At 41.7% G+C, this 12,600-nt stretch overlaps 1 protein-coding gene across 4 annotated transcripts; it reads right to left on the reverse strand.

Annotated features, from left to right (window-relative positions):
- Window positions 1-244: 244 nt before the first annotated feature.
- esrp1 (epithelial splicing regulatory protein 1) lies at window positions 245-12,508 on the reverse strand. Of its 4 annotated transcripts, none has more exons than XM_038711522.1 (16): window positions 12,159-12,508; window positions 11,561-11,707; window positions 11,323-11,439; window positions 10,840-10,951; window positions 10,165-10,308; window positions 9,608-9,662; window positions 9,393-9,503; window positions 9,135-9,267; window positions 8,946-8,988; window positions 7,976-8,295; window positions 6,878-7,102; window positions 6,550-6,790; window positions 4,650-4,830; window positions 3,613-3,754; window positions 3,036-3,125; window positions 245-1,647 (listed from the first exon to the last, which is right to left on the reverse strand). In XM_038711522.1, the coding sequence occupies exons 1-16, from the start codon at window positions 12,288-12,290 to the stop codon at window positions 1,513-1,515; spliced, it is 2,328 nt and encodes a 775-aa protein (XP_038567450.1). In that variant the 5' UTR covers window positions 12,291-12,508; the 3' UTR covers window positions 245-1,512. The 4 variants fall into 4 exon arrangements, with proteins under 4 accessions (XP_038567450.1, XP_038567449.1, XP_038567451.1 ...); XM_038711521.1 differs by having other exon boundaries at window positions 6,538-6,790; XM_038711524.1 differs by having other exon boundaries at window positions 1,513-1,647; window positions 3,003-3,125; window positions 6,538-6,790.
- Window positions 12,509-12,600: the final 92 nt, after the last annotated feature.

Below are 12,600 nucleotides of genomic sequence, written 5' to 3' on the forward strand. Positions count from 1 at the left end.
CAATAGATTCTTTGCTTTGCCGTGGCTTGTGTGTGTATGTGGGAAACGCAGAGGTAATCACTGAGGACATTGTGAGGGAGTTCCCACAGTTTCACCTCCAGCCACATTCTGTCATCAGACAACTCCACCTGTGTGTTAGTGCTCCTGCACTTCACTCACATTCCCAAAGTACAGAAAAGCACGCAGCAAAATGAGGTGAAATGCTAAGAAGGCAAATAGTGAGATCAGACAGTTGAAGGCCGGCAGACTTCACATGTTATGTTTATTGTTTTTTCAACATGGCCACAGCAGGATATCCTGAGCAGGAAGTCCTACTGTAGGACGTGTATAAAGCAAGATGGAGCCCAAATACCAACTTTGAAGGGCTCAAATGGCAATTAAATTCACAAGATGTCAGGTGTCCTTCATTTCCTTTCCTTCTCAACATTCCATCTACTCTCTAAATGACATTAAGTTAAAAAGAGAAATGGCGAAGGGATTTCTGCAGGGAGACCCGTTTGCTCCATTGAATTCCCCAAGATCAGTGTAGATGGTGGAGAGAAGACAAGGAAAGTGTGATGGACTGATAAAATCTTTTTATGGTCTTATCGGAGTCAAACATGTTATAAAATCTGTCAGGAACCACGTCTGGTTCCTGAGATTCACTCAGTAAACTGAGAGCTTGTGACACGAGTCCTCTTGAAGAAAGCAACCTTGTGGTTACGTTACAGAGGATTGGGACTGCCCTCAGTTCAGATGTGAGTCCGAAACCAAAGGCAAGACAACATCGGCATTACTAAAACTTTGAAACAGACCCATATTGTGTACACAGAGGAAGAAAGGAGGGGGCTAATGAGTGTGAGATGTCACATTTTTGTAAAGTGAAGCCTGATACAAGGACCAGACTATTAGACAAGCTCACAGTGTAACATGCATTCAAAGATACTGCTATTATATTCATTAGTAGTCTTATTGATTAGCAGTGCATTGATATTTGGCATTATGTAAACATCTTAGTTTTACTACTAACTTCTTCATGCACTAAAGCTTCCAATACAATCACTGTGTACAGTATCAAATGTATATAAACACATAAAATGTAATGCATAAACAGATTAAGTATTAAGACGTATCAACACAGCCATGCATAATACTCATTTTCATCTCTTTCACACTTAAACACACTCAGACGCACTTTCACTCTTGACAGAGAAGCTTAAGGAAAAGATTTAGCTCAGTTGCTTCTATGTCATTCTTCTCTAGTTTGGCTAGCAAATATATCATAGTGATTATAATATCATAACATGTTAAACAATCTCTATAAAGCTTTTAAAATACACACTGTGCAATATAAGACAAAACTGCTATTTTTGGCTAAGGCCACAATGATTTTGGTATAAAATACATTAATTTCAGTTCTTAAAGATATAAATAACACATCTAAAAGACTATTTAAAAAAAAACAAAAAACAATACATTACAAGTCTTTGACATGTATCAAATTGTCACATGACCGTTTGTATATATGTGACCCTACAGCAGGGTCAGGTCCAGGTACTGCCCCGCCGGCTTGGTCATGAGAGCGGGGAGGGACATGAGAGAAGCATCACCTCCGCTGGACTGACCAATCAGACTGCTGCTCAGGAGAGAAACGGACTCCGCGGGATTCTGGTGGGGGGACAGGAAGGAGAGAGTAAGGAAAGGAAAGAGAGACATAAGAGTATTATCTCGTTGTAAAACCATCACAAACCAGAGCCCTTACACCAGCACCAGATGTTACCCATCACCTTCTCAACCACCTAAAGGTTACACCTGTTATTATTATTATATTATTATTACCAATTATTACACAACACCACCAATTAACCGTTTGCTAAGCCCCGCCCCCATGAGTTACTGTTGCTACATGCTCCCTACACAGCACATTATATACACAACATACAATAACTGTGGCAGAATTTTAATGCAGTTGTTAATATTTTGGGCCAATAGTTGAACCCAGAGAGTTTCATGCCGATCCAAGCCGTATGTATAGTTCTGTGTTTAAATTCTTTTTACCAATCTTTGTTTAGCTTTGTTGTCCTTGTTTTTAGCTTTGTGTAAAATGTTCTGTGTGTCAGTACATTGAGTCAAATACCTTGGCCAGTAAAATTGAAACTGTTTGGAGATGTAAGAGTATAAATTTCCCTAACCCAAAGAAAGAGCTAACGTTATAATAGGTGCTAGCAACTCTGCTATACTCGCACCTTGGCCCCCACGCAGTGAATGTTTCAGCTCTATAATAAATACATAATAAATTACAATTAGTTAGTTGAGAACAAGTCATTTTAAGTGGGTTACTTCTGTAGGTACAGTATTAAGCTAGGTAGCCTGACATGGTAACAATTCCAGCTCACATTACAGCAGTGTTAAATCCAGTGTTAAATCCAATCCTTACACTTTTACTGTTACGTTTTGTTTGTAGAAAGTTAATAAAAAAAAATATACAACAGTCCAAAAAAAGATACAACAGTCCAAACTAATGAGATACAGAGTACACAACTTATTAGAGACCCATTCACAATGTTATGGTATGGTGAGAAATCCAAAGCTTGACAGGCCTGCTGTGCCAAGTTGTGGTCGCTACGCTATGATTGGAAAATTGCTCTTCAGAGGTGGGGTTTAGCGAACGGTCAATTAGCCCTCTTGGCTATTGCTGTAGCCCATAAATAACGTCTTGAGAGGACAGAAGTGTAGTAGCCAGTATTAGATAAAGCACACTTGAAGGTCCTGAAGTCGGTCAGAAAACAGCACTCGATCAAAACGATTCAAGAAAAAACCCAAGGACTGACCAAAATCCAAGAAATTTCCTTTAACCACTCAACCCAATCAAATGTGTGTCCATTATTACTGCTGCGTGTGGTTAGTGGAAAATGTTATAGTCATGTTGTAACCCCTGGTGATCAGTCAAGACCCAAGCCACAGCTACAATCCTTATCTAAACTAAATCCCCCCCCCCCACTCAGTCTTCAGCCAATCCTTACCTGGCACCTGCCTCAGACACTTTAAATACACACCCATTCTTTGGGCTGCGTAAGCAATGTCCTGGCCGGGTCGTGAGCGTGCACAGGCCCATGGGCGTGCATGAGAGCATCCTCGGGGGTATACTGTGGTGTGAGGAAGGGGGAGGAATGACAGAGACAGGGGGCTGAGAGACAAGTAACCACAGACACTAACCTAAAGGCCACATGGACCTGTAAACTCCAGCATGGTGGTGAAAGAGGACTTTGTTCATGGGAGAAAAATACTGTACATTCTAAGTTCAAGTTTGTCTGTAATTTCGTTTAAACTCTTATTTATCATATCCCTGGGATTCTTCACTCACTTTCAAGTTTAAATAAGACTTGAGTTCCTCCCATTCAAGTCTAAGCAAGCAGCAGAGCATGTGTGACAGAATAGGGAAAGCAGACAGGATAAACTAGTTAGATTGCCTCAAGGCAAACACAGTGGATGCCTGACAATACACACCCACAACAGAAGGAGGTTAGGATCCTACAGAGAGGTATGTGAACTCTGAAGAGGATTTATATGTATAGGAACTGTATTAATAAACAGTCATTATATTTGGTTAATTTGTAGAGAAGTGTCTCTTACCTGGTACCCCTGCACTGCATTAATGAGGTCTTTGACACCATTACTGTTGTAGGTCAGACCTGGCATGCGCACCAATCCCCCTGGGGACGAGAGGGATGAGGGGGAGGGGAAGAAACCTAAGGTGGTAGGTGAGCCAGGTGGACTGAAAAAAAAAAAACAGAGAAGACTCAGGCAAACTGTTATAATGAAAATAATAAAACAAACTAAAAATCTTGAATCTTGTTTCTCAGCAAATAAAGCATATATGAATCACAAGACTGAGAATAACTTTGGGCGTCACCTATAAATGTTTTCTCAATGACAGAGGGCTAAACAGTGAGAAACAGAGGTCACTGATGTTTACCAAGTTCTCGGATACCATAATGTTCAGTTATTAACTACCCTTGGCCCAGCCTTTCACCTTGGCAAGATGCATTTTAACTCAAAGACGAGCTGTACCTCTTTTTCCACTTTAAACAAGATTAAATTAATTAAATTACTATTATGGGTGATTATGCACACAATGAAATCAACAATGCAAACAAAGATACACCAGATCTAATAAAAAAGAAACACTATACCAGGGTATTTTGTAAGTATTGCAGCCCAAAATGGAATTTGCAGCAATTTGCTCAAGAATTTATTCACAGTAAAAATGCGGGAACGTTTCACAAAATTCAGTCAGCGACAAAAAAGTAAGTTTTCAAAGGGCAACATGTAATTAGTTCCGGTGACTGTAAAGACTATCTCGAAATGATGAAATGATTTTGTGCACTCATGTTCTTCAAGTTACCATAACAATACCTGTGCAAACACAAGGCTCAGAAAATCAAACAAGTAAACAATACCAGTTTAGTTTCTTATTTGCTTACTCAGCGGCACACAGCCCGCAAGTAAGCGCCGTCTGACAGGCTCGATCCAGGGCAAGGAAGTTTGTTAACTCTTAAGTCTATTCACAATAGTCCTGGAGTCATTTATTTTATATGAGAAAGTGTGATTGCCATGTACAGTGAATTAGCAAACACATATGATTTAACAATTTAAGCATCACTGTTTACCTTGGGTAGTAAGCTGTGTAGTTCATATACAGCTGAGCTGAAGCGGGGTAGTAGGCATGTCCTGGTGGCAGGTGCCGTGGGGTCAGCAACACCTGACCCATAGAAGGATAGAGGGCAGCTGCAGCCTCTGTAGACATGACAGGCGGAGCAGGGGTGAAGGAGTAGGACGGTGGAGACAAACCTGGAGAGGAGAGAAAGAGAGGGACAAAATACTTAAAAACAGACAGTGACAGAAATAAAGGTCATGACGGTGAGGTTTGGTCATTGTTCGTTTTTGAGGGAGGCGCTCATGCAAACGTGCAAACAGTGACTCAGCACCTGACACATGTACAGTATGTATGTGTTGAAGAGTGAAATCTGTGCAGGATACTTTGCACCGGATGGCTCACTTTGAGTATTTGGCAGATCCGTAGCCAGGTGAGCAATTTTCAGGTGTGAACCACATGATTCTTTATATTATTTGTGTTTTGATGTGTGTTGTGATGTGCGTTAGATAACTTCCAAATATGTAACAAGCTTTTGCTTGACTCACAAAGTCAGATGAATCAACATAGTTTGCAGCTATGTCTCACTAGTACTTACTGTAATACTACTTTCCCAAAAGAAGTCTAATTGGTGAATGCGTTGAGCCCTCTTTAAATCCAACATTCCTCTCAGAGCACGGAGCGATCATTAGGATCCCAGAAGTGGTTGTGGATTTATTCTGCATTAGTTATAAGAAGCCCCAATTTATTTATATAGCCCATCTTATTTTAAAATCAGGAGTTTTTGGTGTAACCGCCTGAACACCCCCCCTTCCCGAAATAGGTTTCTGGTTACAGACTCATTTTGTGGTTATATGGAAGGTAGGAACTTGCTGTGTATGTAACATGTATTTTGCTCAAGAAGCATATAGTACATGTAATCTTGTCTTAACATGACCTCACTACTACCCACATATCTCTAGCTTTGAAGCCCTTAAGCAGGGCCCTGAACCCCTAACTGTTGGGGCACCTGATTACATGCCAGCTCCCTCACTCTGACATCTCTTTATATGTTAATGCATGTGTACAGGTCCTGTCTGTGCATGTGTGTATTTTGGACATGTGTAGGTATATTAACAACAACAGAGTGAAAAAAATGAAAGAAAAAAAAATTCATAGAGGGATTAATAAACAATGTCTTCTTATTTTTGAATCAGTGTGCTGTATACTTTATACACATCTGCACTTTATATCATACAACTCATACACAATAGACCACTTTTGAATGAATTGTGCCTCTTTTTGAAAACTACGAGTGCATTAGTACACATTTATGGTGGAGCACTACAGACAGAGAACAAACCACATTTCTACGCACCAGCGTTCAGCTCTGCCCACCTTTGCCACTGATTGGACAAGCACAGTAGACGCACACACCCGAGGTGTGCCACTCTATTGAGGCTAAATCCCACAACCACCACTACCAATCTGACAGCACTGGAGAATTGTAAGCCATTTTGCCATATCATAGGCTAGCTGTCTTGCTTACACTTCCAGTCCTTTCAGATCTTTATGAATTACCAAGCAGTGGTAAGGGAGTAAAATTAAGAATGGGTAACAAACATGCCGCTGAAGAAGATGGACTACAATCAGAAGATACACAGGTGAAAAGGTAGAATTAACAGTTAACATGTGCGGTTTTTCTCATTGCATGCAAATGGGTAATTTAATCACACTTAATTACAGAGAGCTACAGAACACACACACACACACTCTCACACACACAGTTTTGAATCCTCTTGGTTTACCAGATACCCCTACCTCCCACAGTACTAGATTGGAGAAAACCCAGAAACCCTGCCCCCACGGCAGGAGCCCACCTACCCTGCAGTCCCGAAGCACCCCCAGCTCCCAGCAGCACTTACGTCTGGACTTACATGGCGGCGGGCTGAGCCCTGTCCCACTTCTGCTCCGGTTGTGTGTGTGTATGTGTGTGTGTGAGAGCGAGCCTCCCATCAGCACCAGGCCCATCTCCTCGGCGCTGCAGGGAAACACCTCCACGTAGCGGCTGTTGGCCCCACGCTGGCTGGACATCACATGCTTGTGGAGCCGCTGTGAGGCCTGAAGTGCCCGCTCTGCTGAGGTCATCTGGATGAAGCAGTCACCTGATGGACGCCCCTGGAAACAGTGACAGAAATTACACTGCAATGTTGTGCCAGAAAGCATGCGAGTTCATGGGTGTGTCAGTGCAGTTATTGCATGTACCTGCTGGTTTAGGACCATGTGCACACCATGTGGTCTGATATCGTGTGTAAACTCGCCCAGGAAGGTGAGGATGTCCTCTATGCTCGCTGTGTATGGCAGCCCCCTCAGCCTGAGGCAGTCCCTCATACCGCCAGGAGGGGGCAGGAGAGACACTGAGGGCAGCATTGATACAAGGGGAGCAGGGGCCACAGGGATCAGTGGGGCCGATGAGTACCGGTTCAACACCTAGTACACATACACACACACACATACCCACACACAGTTACAGATTACATATACTATGCCTGCAGCAAAGACAGCCAAGGAGGCAGAACTGATTTAAACAGAAACTAGTTTAGAAAGGTCTTTCTCCCCTGCCCTTGATAATTTTCAGGGGGAAAAAATTACACCATACTTGCAACAAACAGTTAAATTAAAAGATCAAAATAACATATGCACACTGAGATACAAACAGTATAGGCTGACACTGTACACACTTTGTACACACAACTAAGTCCACGTTGTGTTTAATTGTATATCGCAATGTCAGACAGAAGCTAGCTTGTTTGCATTTCTAGAGAGGACCAATAAAACTCTTTAGTCTGTCACACATAAAAGCATTAGGAGAAGCTTCTGCATAGATATGTATGTGGACTGTAAGCTTATCAGTCCACGAAGATAAGAAAATTAGTCCACGTGTTCATCTCACAAGAGAGGGAGAAAGACTGGGGAAGACTAACAAAAGAGGAAGAGAGATTAGTAATCTTTCACAGAGTATCTGTGTGTAGCTACATACTTATAGGAAAGACACACACACACACACACACACACACCATCTTGTGATACAGGTCTCCACCCATAAGACCTACTCCAATAATTCCTACAACTAACTAAGGACAAAAAGAAAAACAACCCCACATTGTCACGCTCTGCTGTGCGTGCGCACACACACAAACATATAATTCCTAAAACTCCTCTTTTTGCCCTAACAAAACAAAGAGTACAACAACAGACAGAACAAACCTTGACTCAAAATGAAGGGACACATATTGCCGTACCCACTCACTAAAAACAACAACTAAAAAACCCACCCACATCCACACAGGCACCTTGACTTACCTGTTGAACCTCTGCTGCTGTACTTTTGAACAGTTCAATATATCTTCTCCCCAGGATTTCTTTGTGTTTCCTCAGAGCAGACTGGGCATGTTCCTCACAGGCAAATAAGACAAAAGCATCGCCTGTGGGACGTCCATCCGGATATCGAACAAATAGGATGCCATCCTTCCCTCCACTGACTGGACACGTCTCTTTAAAGCCCTCCCCCGGGGAGAAGAAGGTCAGCACCTGCTCGTGTGTGGCGGTGAAAGGAAGACCTCGCATCCTCACAATGATCTGGTCCTCACGGGACAGGAATATTGCTACCTCGTTGGAGGTACCTGCGCACACACACACACGAGGACACAGACACACATTTTTAACCTCAAGTAAATAAGCAGAAATTATCACTTTAGATTTCAACAGAATTAGAATAGCGACACTTTGAGGTGGTTTGGAATGCTTTTCATGGCGTTTTTGGCTCTTTGATTCTATAATTGATAAGAATAAACTTGACTTATCCCTTCATGATTTTGAGTGATGTCTGGCCCTCTATTTTATGATGAGCAACGTCAGCAGGCTTCAACATCCTAAAAAGCACTGTTAGCATTAATAAACAAATGGTATGACCATAACTGTAAAATTGGATGAAATTTGTGATTTTCCCTTAGAGATGAGTGGCTGAACATTTCTTTAGGCTGCGGATTTATGGATCCCAAAAATCAATATTAAAAAACACATGATAACAAACTCATTCAAAAACCCAAACACTGGGACATTTGGTTGTGTCATCATCTTTCCATTCATGTTGTAGGCTGATTTTCATAACAGGAAACCAGAGCAGAACCACAAAGGCCATCAGGACTGAATTTGGTCTTCTATATTATTATTAATTATTTGTAAACTATATTGTTTACAAAATGTACAAAATGTCTAGGTTGCTGCTGGTAAGGTCAAATACTGTATAGTACAAATGGTTTTATCTTCTCACCTCCTGCTATCTTCAGGAAGTCCTCTCCTGTTGCTTTGTAAACCTGCCATTAGAAGGGAACAAAACAGGAATTATTGTCACTACAGGTTTAGCTGCAATGAATGAAGGGAAAAGACATAGATGATTAGGTCTAGATAGTGTGGCTAATTCACTTAACTAGTACCGACTAGCAGGATTCAGACAGGTTACCTCTATGTATCTGTTGCCCATATGGTGTTTGTGTCTCTGCAGCGCCAGGTCTCTGTGTTCTTCACTGACAAAACGGACAAGAGCTTCTCCATTTCGTCTTCCCTGGGCATTCAGACACAATGCAGCCCCTCCTCTATACAACACAACATGTAGAGAATGTAAACTTTATATAAACATCAGGTTTCTCTATTTAAGATGTGAAAATCGATACAATAATCCTCCATAAACGAGAGTGCCATTAATATAGCTTCAACATACTTAGCAATGTTGAGTCCTCTGAAGAAACGAGCAATGTCCTGGTCAGAAGACTGCCATGGCAAACCTCTGGCTCTGATCACTGTATTGTCGCACACTTTCTCCATCTTGCTGCTGCACACAAACACACACATATCCAGATAGACATGAGTGGACTCGGAGTTGATTTCAGAGGCAGAGAACAAAAAGAGTGTTTATCTTGAGCAAACTTTACTTACCAAGTGCCAGTCTCAAACTTCTCACTAACTCTCTCCTGGTTAGAAAATATGTGGCCTGTAATGGGAACACAATGGAGTTTTTAAAAATCACAAATTAGAATACATCACTTAAATAAATTGGGGCACTTAATAATGGTATAAAGCCTTGGGGCAAAGTTGTAGAATATATTTTGGATTTATGAACTGAGGTCTAAGATGAATCTGCAAATTATTATCTCACTTATTGATATAACATGCCAGAAAAAAAAGAGATGAAGTAAAATATTCAGATGCCTAGTTTTATCCAACCAATAATCCATAATCCAAATATATTCCATTTATCATCATATAAGACTATTAAAGCAGCAAGTCCTCACATCAAACATAAAACTATTGATATATTTTCAGAACGGATTAATTTTCTGTTTCAGCACTAATTTCCTTAATTATCATCTTAGCAGTGCTCTTGAAGTAACATACTCTTCTGACCTTTCCTGTAAACACATAGTAGGCCAATATGTCAAACTAACAAATTCCTAATTTTTGTCTCATTGTGAAAAATTATTTATGGTACTCACAAAATGGCTCAGAAAGCAGGGCAAGGACAATGCTGGCCATAATATGGACCTGCTGTACTGCTATTTCTGCAGGCAATATGGCTGATGGGTCTAGTGTGGCAGAGGGGTCCCACGTGGCGGGCATATCAACAGGTATACTAAGAGCTGCGGAGGGGGCTGTCAAGGAAAACAAACAAGGAACAGCCAAAAAAGAGTCTAACACAGAGCAAAAAAGGTGTCATTATACATGTATGTGTGAGTGTCTGAGAAATGGGGAAAAATAGATAAATTGCAAAAGTGCAGAAAAAACAATACAGCAAGCGAGGCAAGACACACACACACACCACACACACACACAGATGTTAGTTTTCCTGTTCCAGTGGGTGTGTGGGGTTTGCCCTGTTGACTAAATACACTCGTTCACTGAGCGCTTAGTAAGGTGCTGTCATTGTTTCCCCTATTTGCATTTCAAAACCTTTACTCCTGCAGCCAACACCCCGTGGCTTATAAACTTCTAATATTTGCCTTGTTTTTGAGCGTCATATGTGCATCAAGCAAAGCATGCGGATAAATGACCAAATATTTTCTAAAATATCACGACTTAAACATTAAATGTGCATGTATCACATGTAAGAGTGTAGTTTACAGATATTCACTGGCACACCAAATGCAAACAGGTGACGCATTAAAGGATACACTCTGCCATGACGTGCGCATTCAAAGCCTTGAGGTCAGATGCGGGGAAGTGCTTCTTGAACTCTTTCCGAAGGTCAAAGAAAGAGTAGAAACAGTCTGGGACCAGGATGTTCTGGAACAGGAAGGAATTAAAAGAAAGGATGTGAACATGTGGCACATCAACAGTTGCCATTTTATTGCCATTATATAGCTGTTTGTTCAAGCCAGTAGAGCAATCTCTGTGCAACACATATCACAGTTACATGTGGGAGAATTTCACCAGCTTCATTGTCCGTGTGGTGTTTTATGCGCGGTATGTGCATGGGCGTGTGTCATTAGACAGGTTTGCATGAGAGATCAACTTTCACCGTATTACATTAAATGCAACCTGCACAGTGCTGTCACAGCGCATCCCTTTGTGATTGTGTGAGCGCTGAAGGTTCCTGCAGCCGTGAGCGAACATCCGCCCTGGCTGCAAGGCGTTCACCCGACCAGCTCGCTCACCTTGCTTGCAGCCTCAGGATGAATCACTTGACGGATGTGGAGCTGCCCGTCTGTACACAAACACACCGACGTGCCTGCGCCCGCGCTGTTCACCTCGTTTGTCAGTTGTAGATAAAACTGCAAAGACAGGCGTCAAACTCTTAGAAAAGAAACCAAATCTAACCCCAACTCCAGCAGAAATAATTACATAATAAAAGACTAAAGTGCTTATTTCTAGTGACTTTAGAGAGGCAATTACCTGGTTTAATGCTGTCTCAAGACTTGTGTCTGTAAAGACACAATCTGCTCTGGATCCATTCTCCTCTTTCACCACATCCTCCTCCTCTTTTTCCTCTGTCAAGTCTGAGAGGTCAGGCTTAATGAGGAGCTCATTCACCTTGCCCAACTGGTTCAGAGAAGAAAAAAAAAAACATGTCAGTCTTGAAACAGAAGCCTACACAGAAACTCACAGGTTGTGAGCTGATATAACAGGGGTTAAATGGTTGTTATAGTTCTTTATTACATGTATATTATCAGTTTAAATATCTTACAGTGTAAACATCATTATAATAAGATATTTGTCCTCCAATTATACTGAATAACTTTGGGTTGTATATTGAACTGATAGATGTTTAAAACTGATGTGTATAGACAGGAAACCTACAAAATCTCTCCTCACTCACAATTTTATTTAAAAATTAACAGATATCTTAACATTATATATGGCTTTCGCTTGTATTTGAGTCTATTTCCGACTGGAGTTCAGTTTACCTGCCCACACCTTTAATCACAACTGTATTTCCTGCTATAGAATAACAATACTTAGCTGTAATATGTGATTTAATGTAAGCTTTTACCTTTTTGTTCTGTACATCCACCAGCTGCCAAACCAACTGCACGAGCTCCTTCTCGTCAGATCCCAGCAGCTCTCCGCTCGCGCCAGATGTGGCGGTGAAAGCCACCACCAGGTAATCTACCTGCGCCGTCATCTGAACACTAACACAGCCAAAGAAAACTAATCTAATACTGCACGAAACTAAAGGTGAGTTAACTGAAGACACGCCGGAGAAAAGACACGCGCGGGGGCCGAGAGGTAAACACCTTTACTTTGACACCTGAGCGCAAAGGTAAGCTCCGTAAATCCAAGTTTCGTCGCGTGTGAGATTTTACGTGAAAGCTCCCGCAGTCACCATCGCTGAGTAATGGCTGAAAGTTCCCCGTTTTTGTAGTGCAGCTACCTGTGTGACCACGTGACTCTCTACCTGCCCCCTCCCTCCTTCAGGTGGTTTACAGATTAGG

The sequence above is a fragment of the Micropterus salmoides genome, unplaced genomic scaffold (genome assembly GCF_014851395.1).
Source record: "Micropterus salmoides isolate LMB-PRFRI ecotype aquatic unplaced genomic scaffold, ASM1485139v1 Ms_hic_scaffold_11, whole genome shotgun sequence".
NCBI lineage: Eukaryota > Metazoa > Chordata > Actinopteri > Centrarchiformes > Centrarchidae > Micropterus > Micropterus salmoides.

What these genes read in the sequence shown, in the direction of transcription:
- esrp1 (XM_038711521.1), bottom strand. Translation starts at nt 12,290, where the DNA reads ATGACGGCGCAGGTAGATTACCTGGTGGTGGCTTTCACCGCCACATCT. An exon ending in AAGTTTGAGACTGGCACTTG is followed by an intron (nt 9,504 to 9,607) that starts GTAAGTAAAGTT and finishes GTTTGTGTGCAG; the next exon opens with CAGCAAGATGGAGAAAGTGT. An exon ending in TTACGCAGCCCAAAGAATGG is followed by an intron (nt 1,648 to 3,035) that starts GTGTGTATTTAA and finishes TCCCCCCACCAG; the next exon opens with AATCCCGCGGAGTCCGTTTC.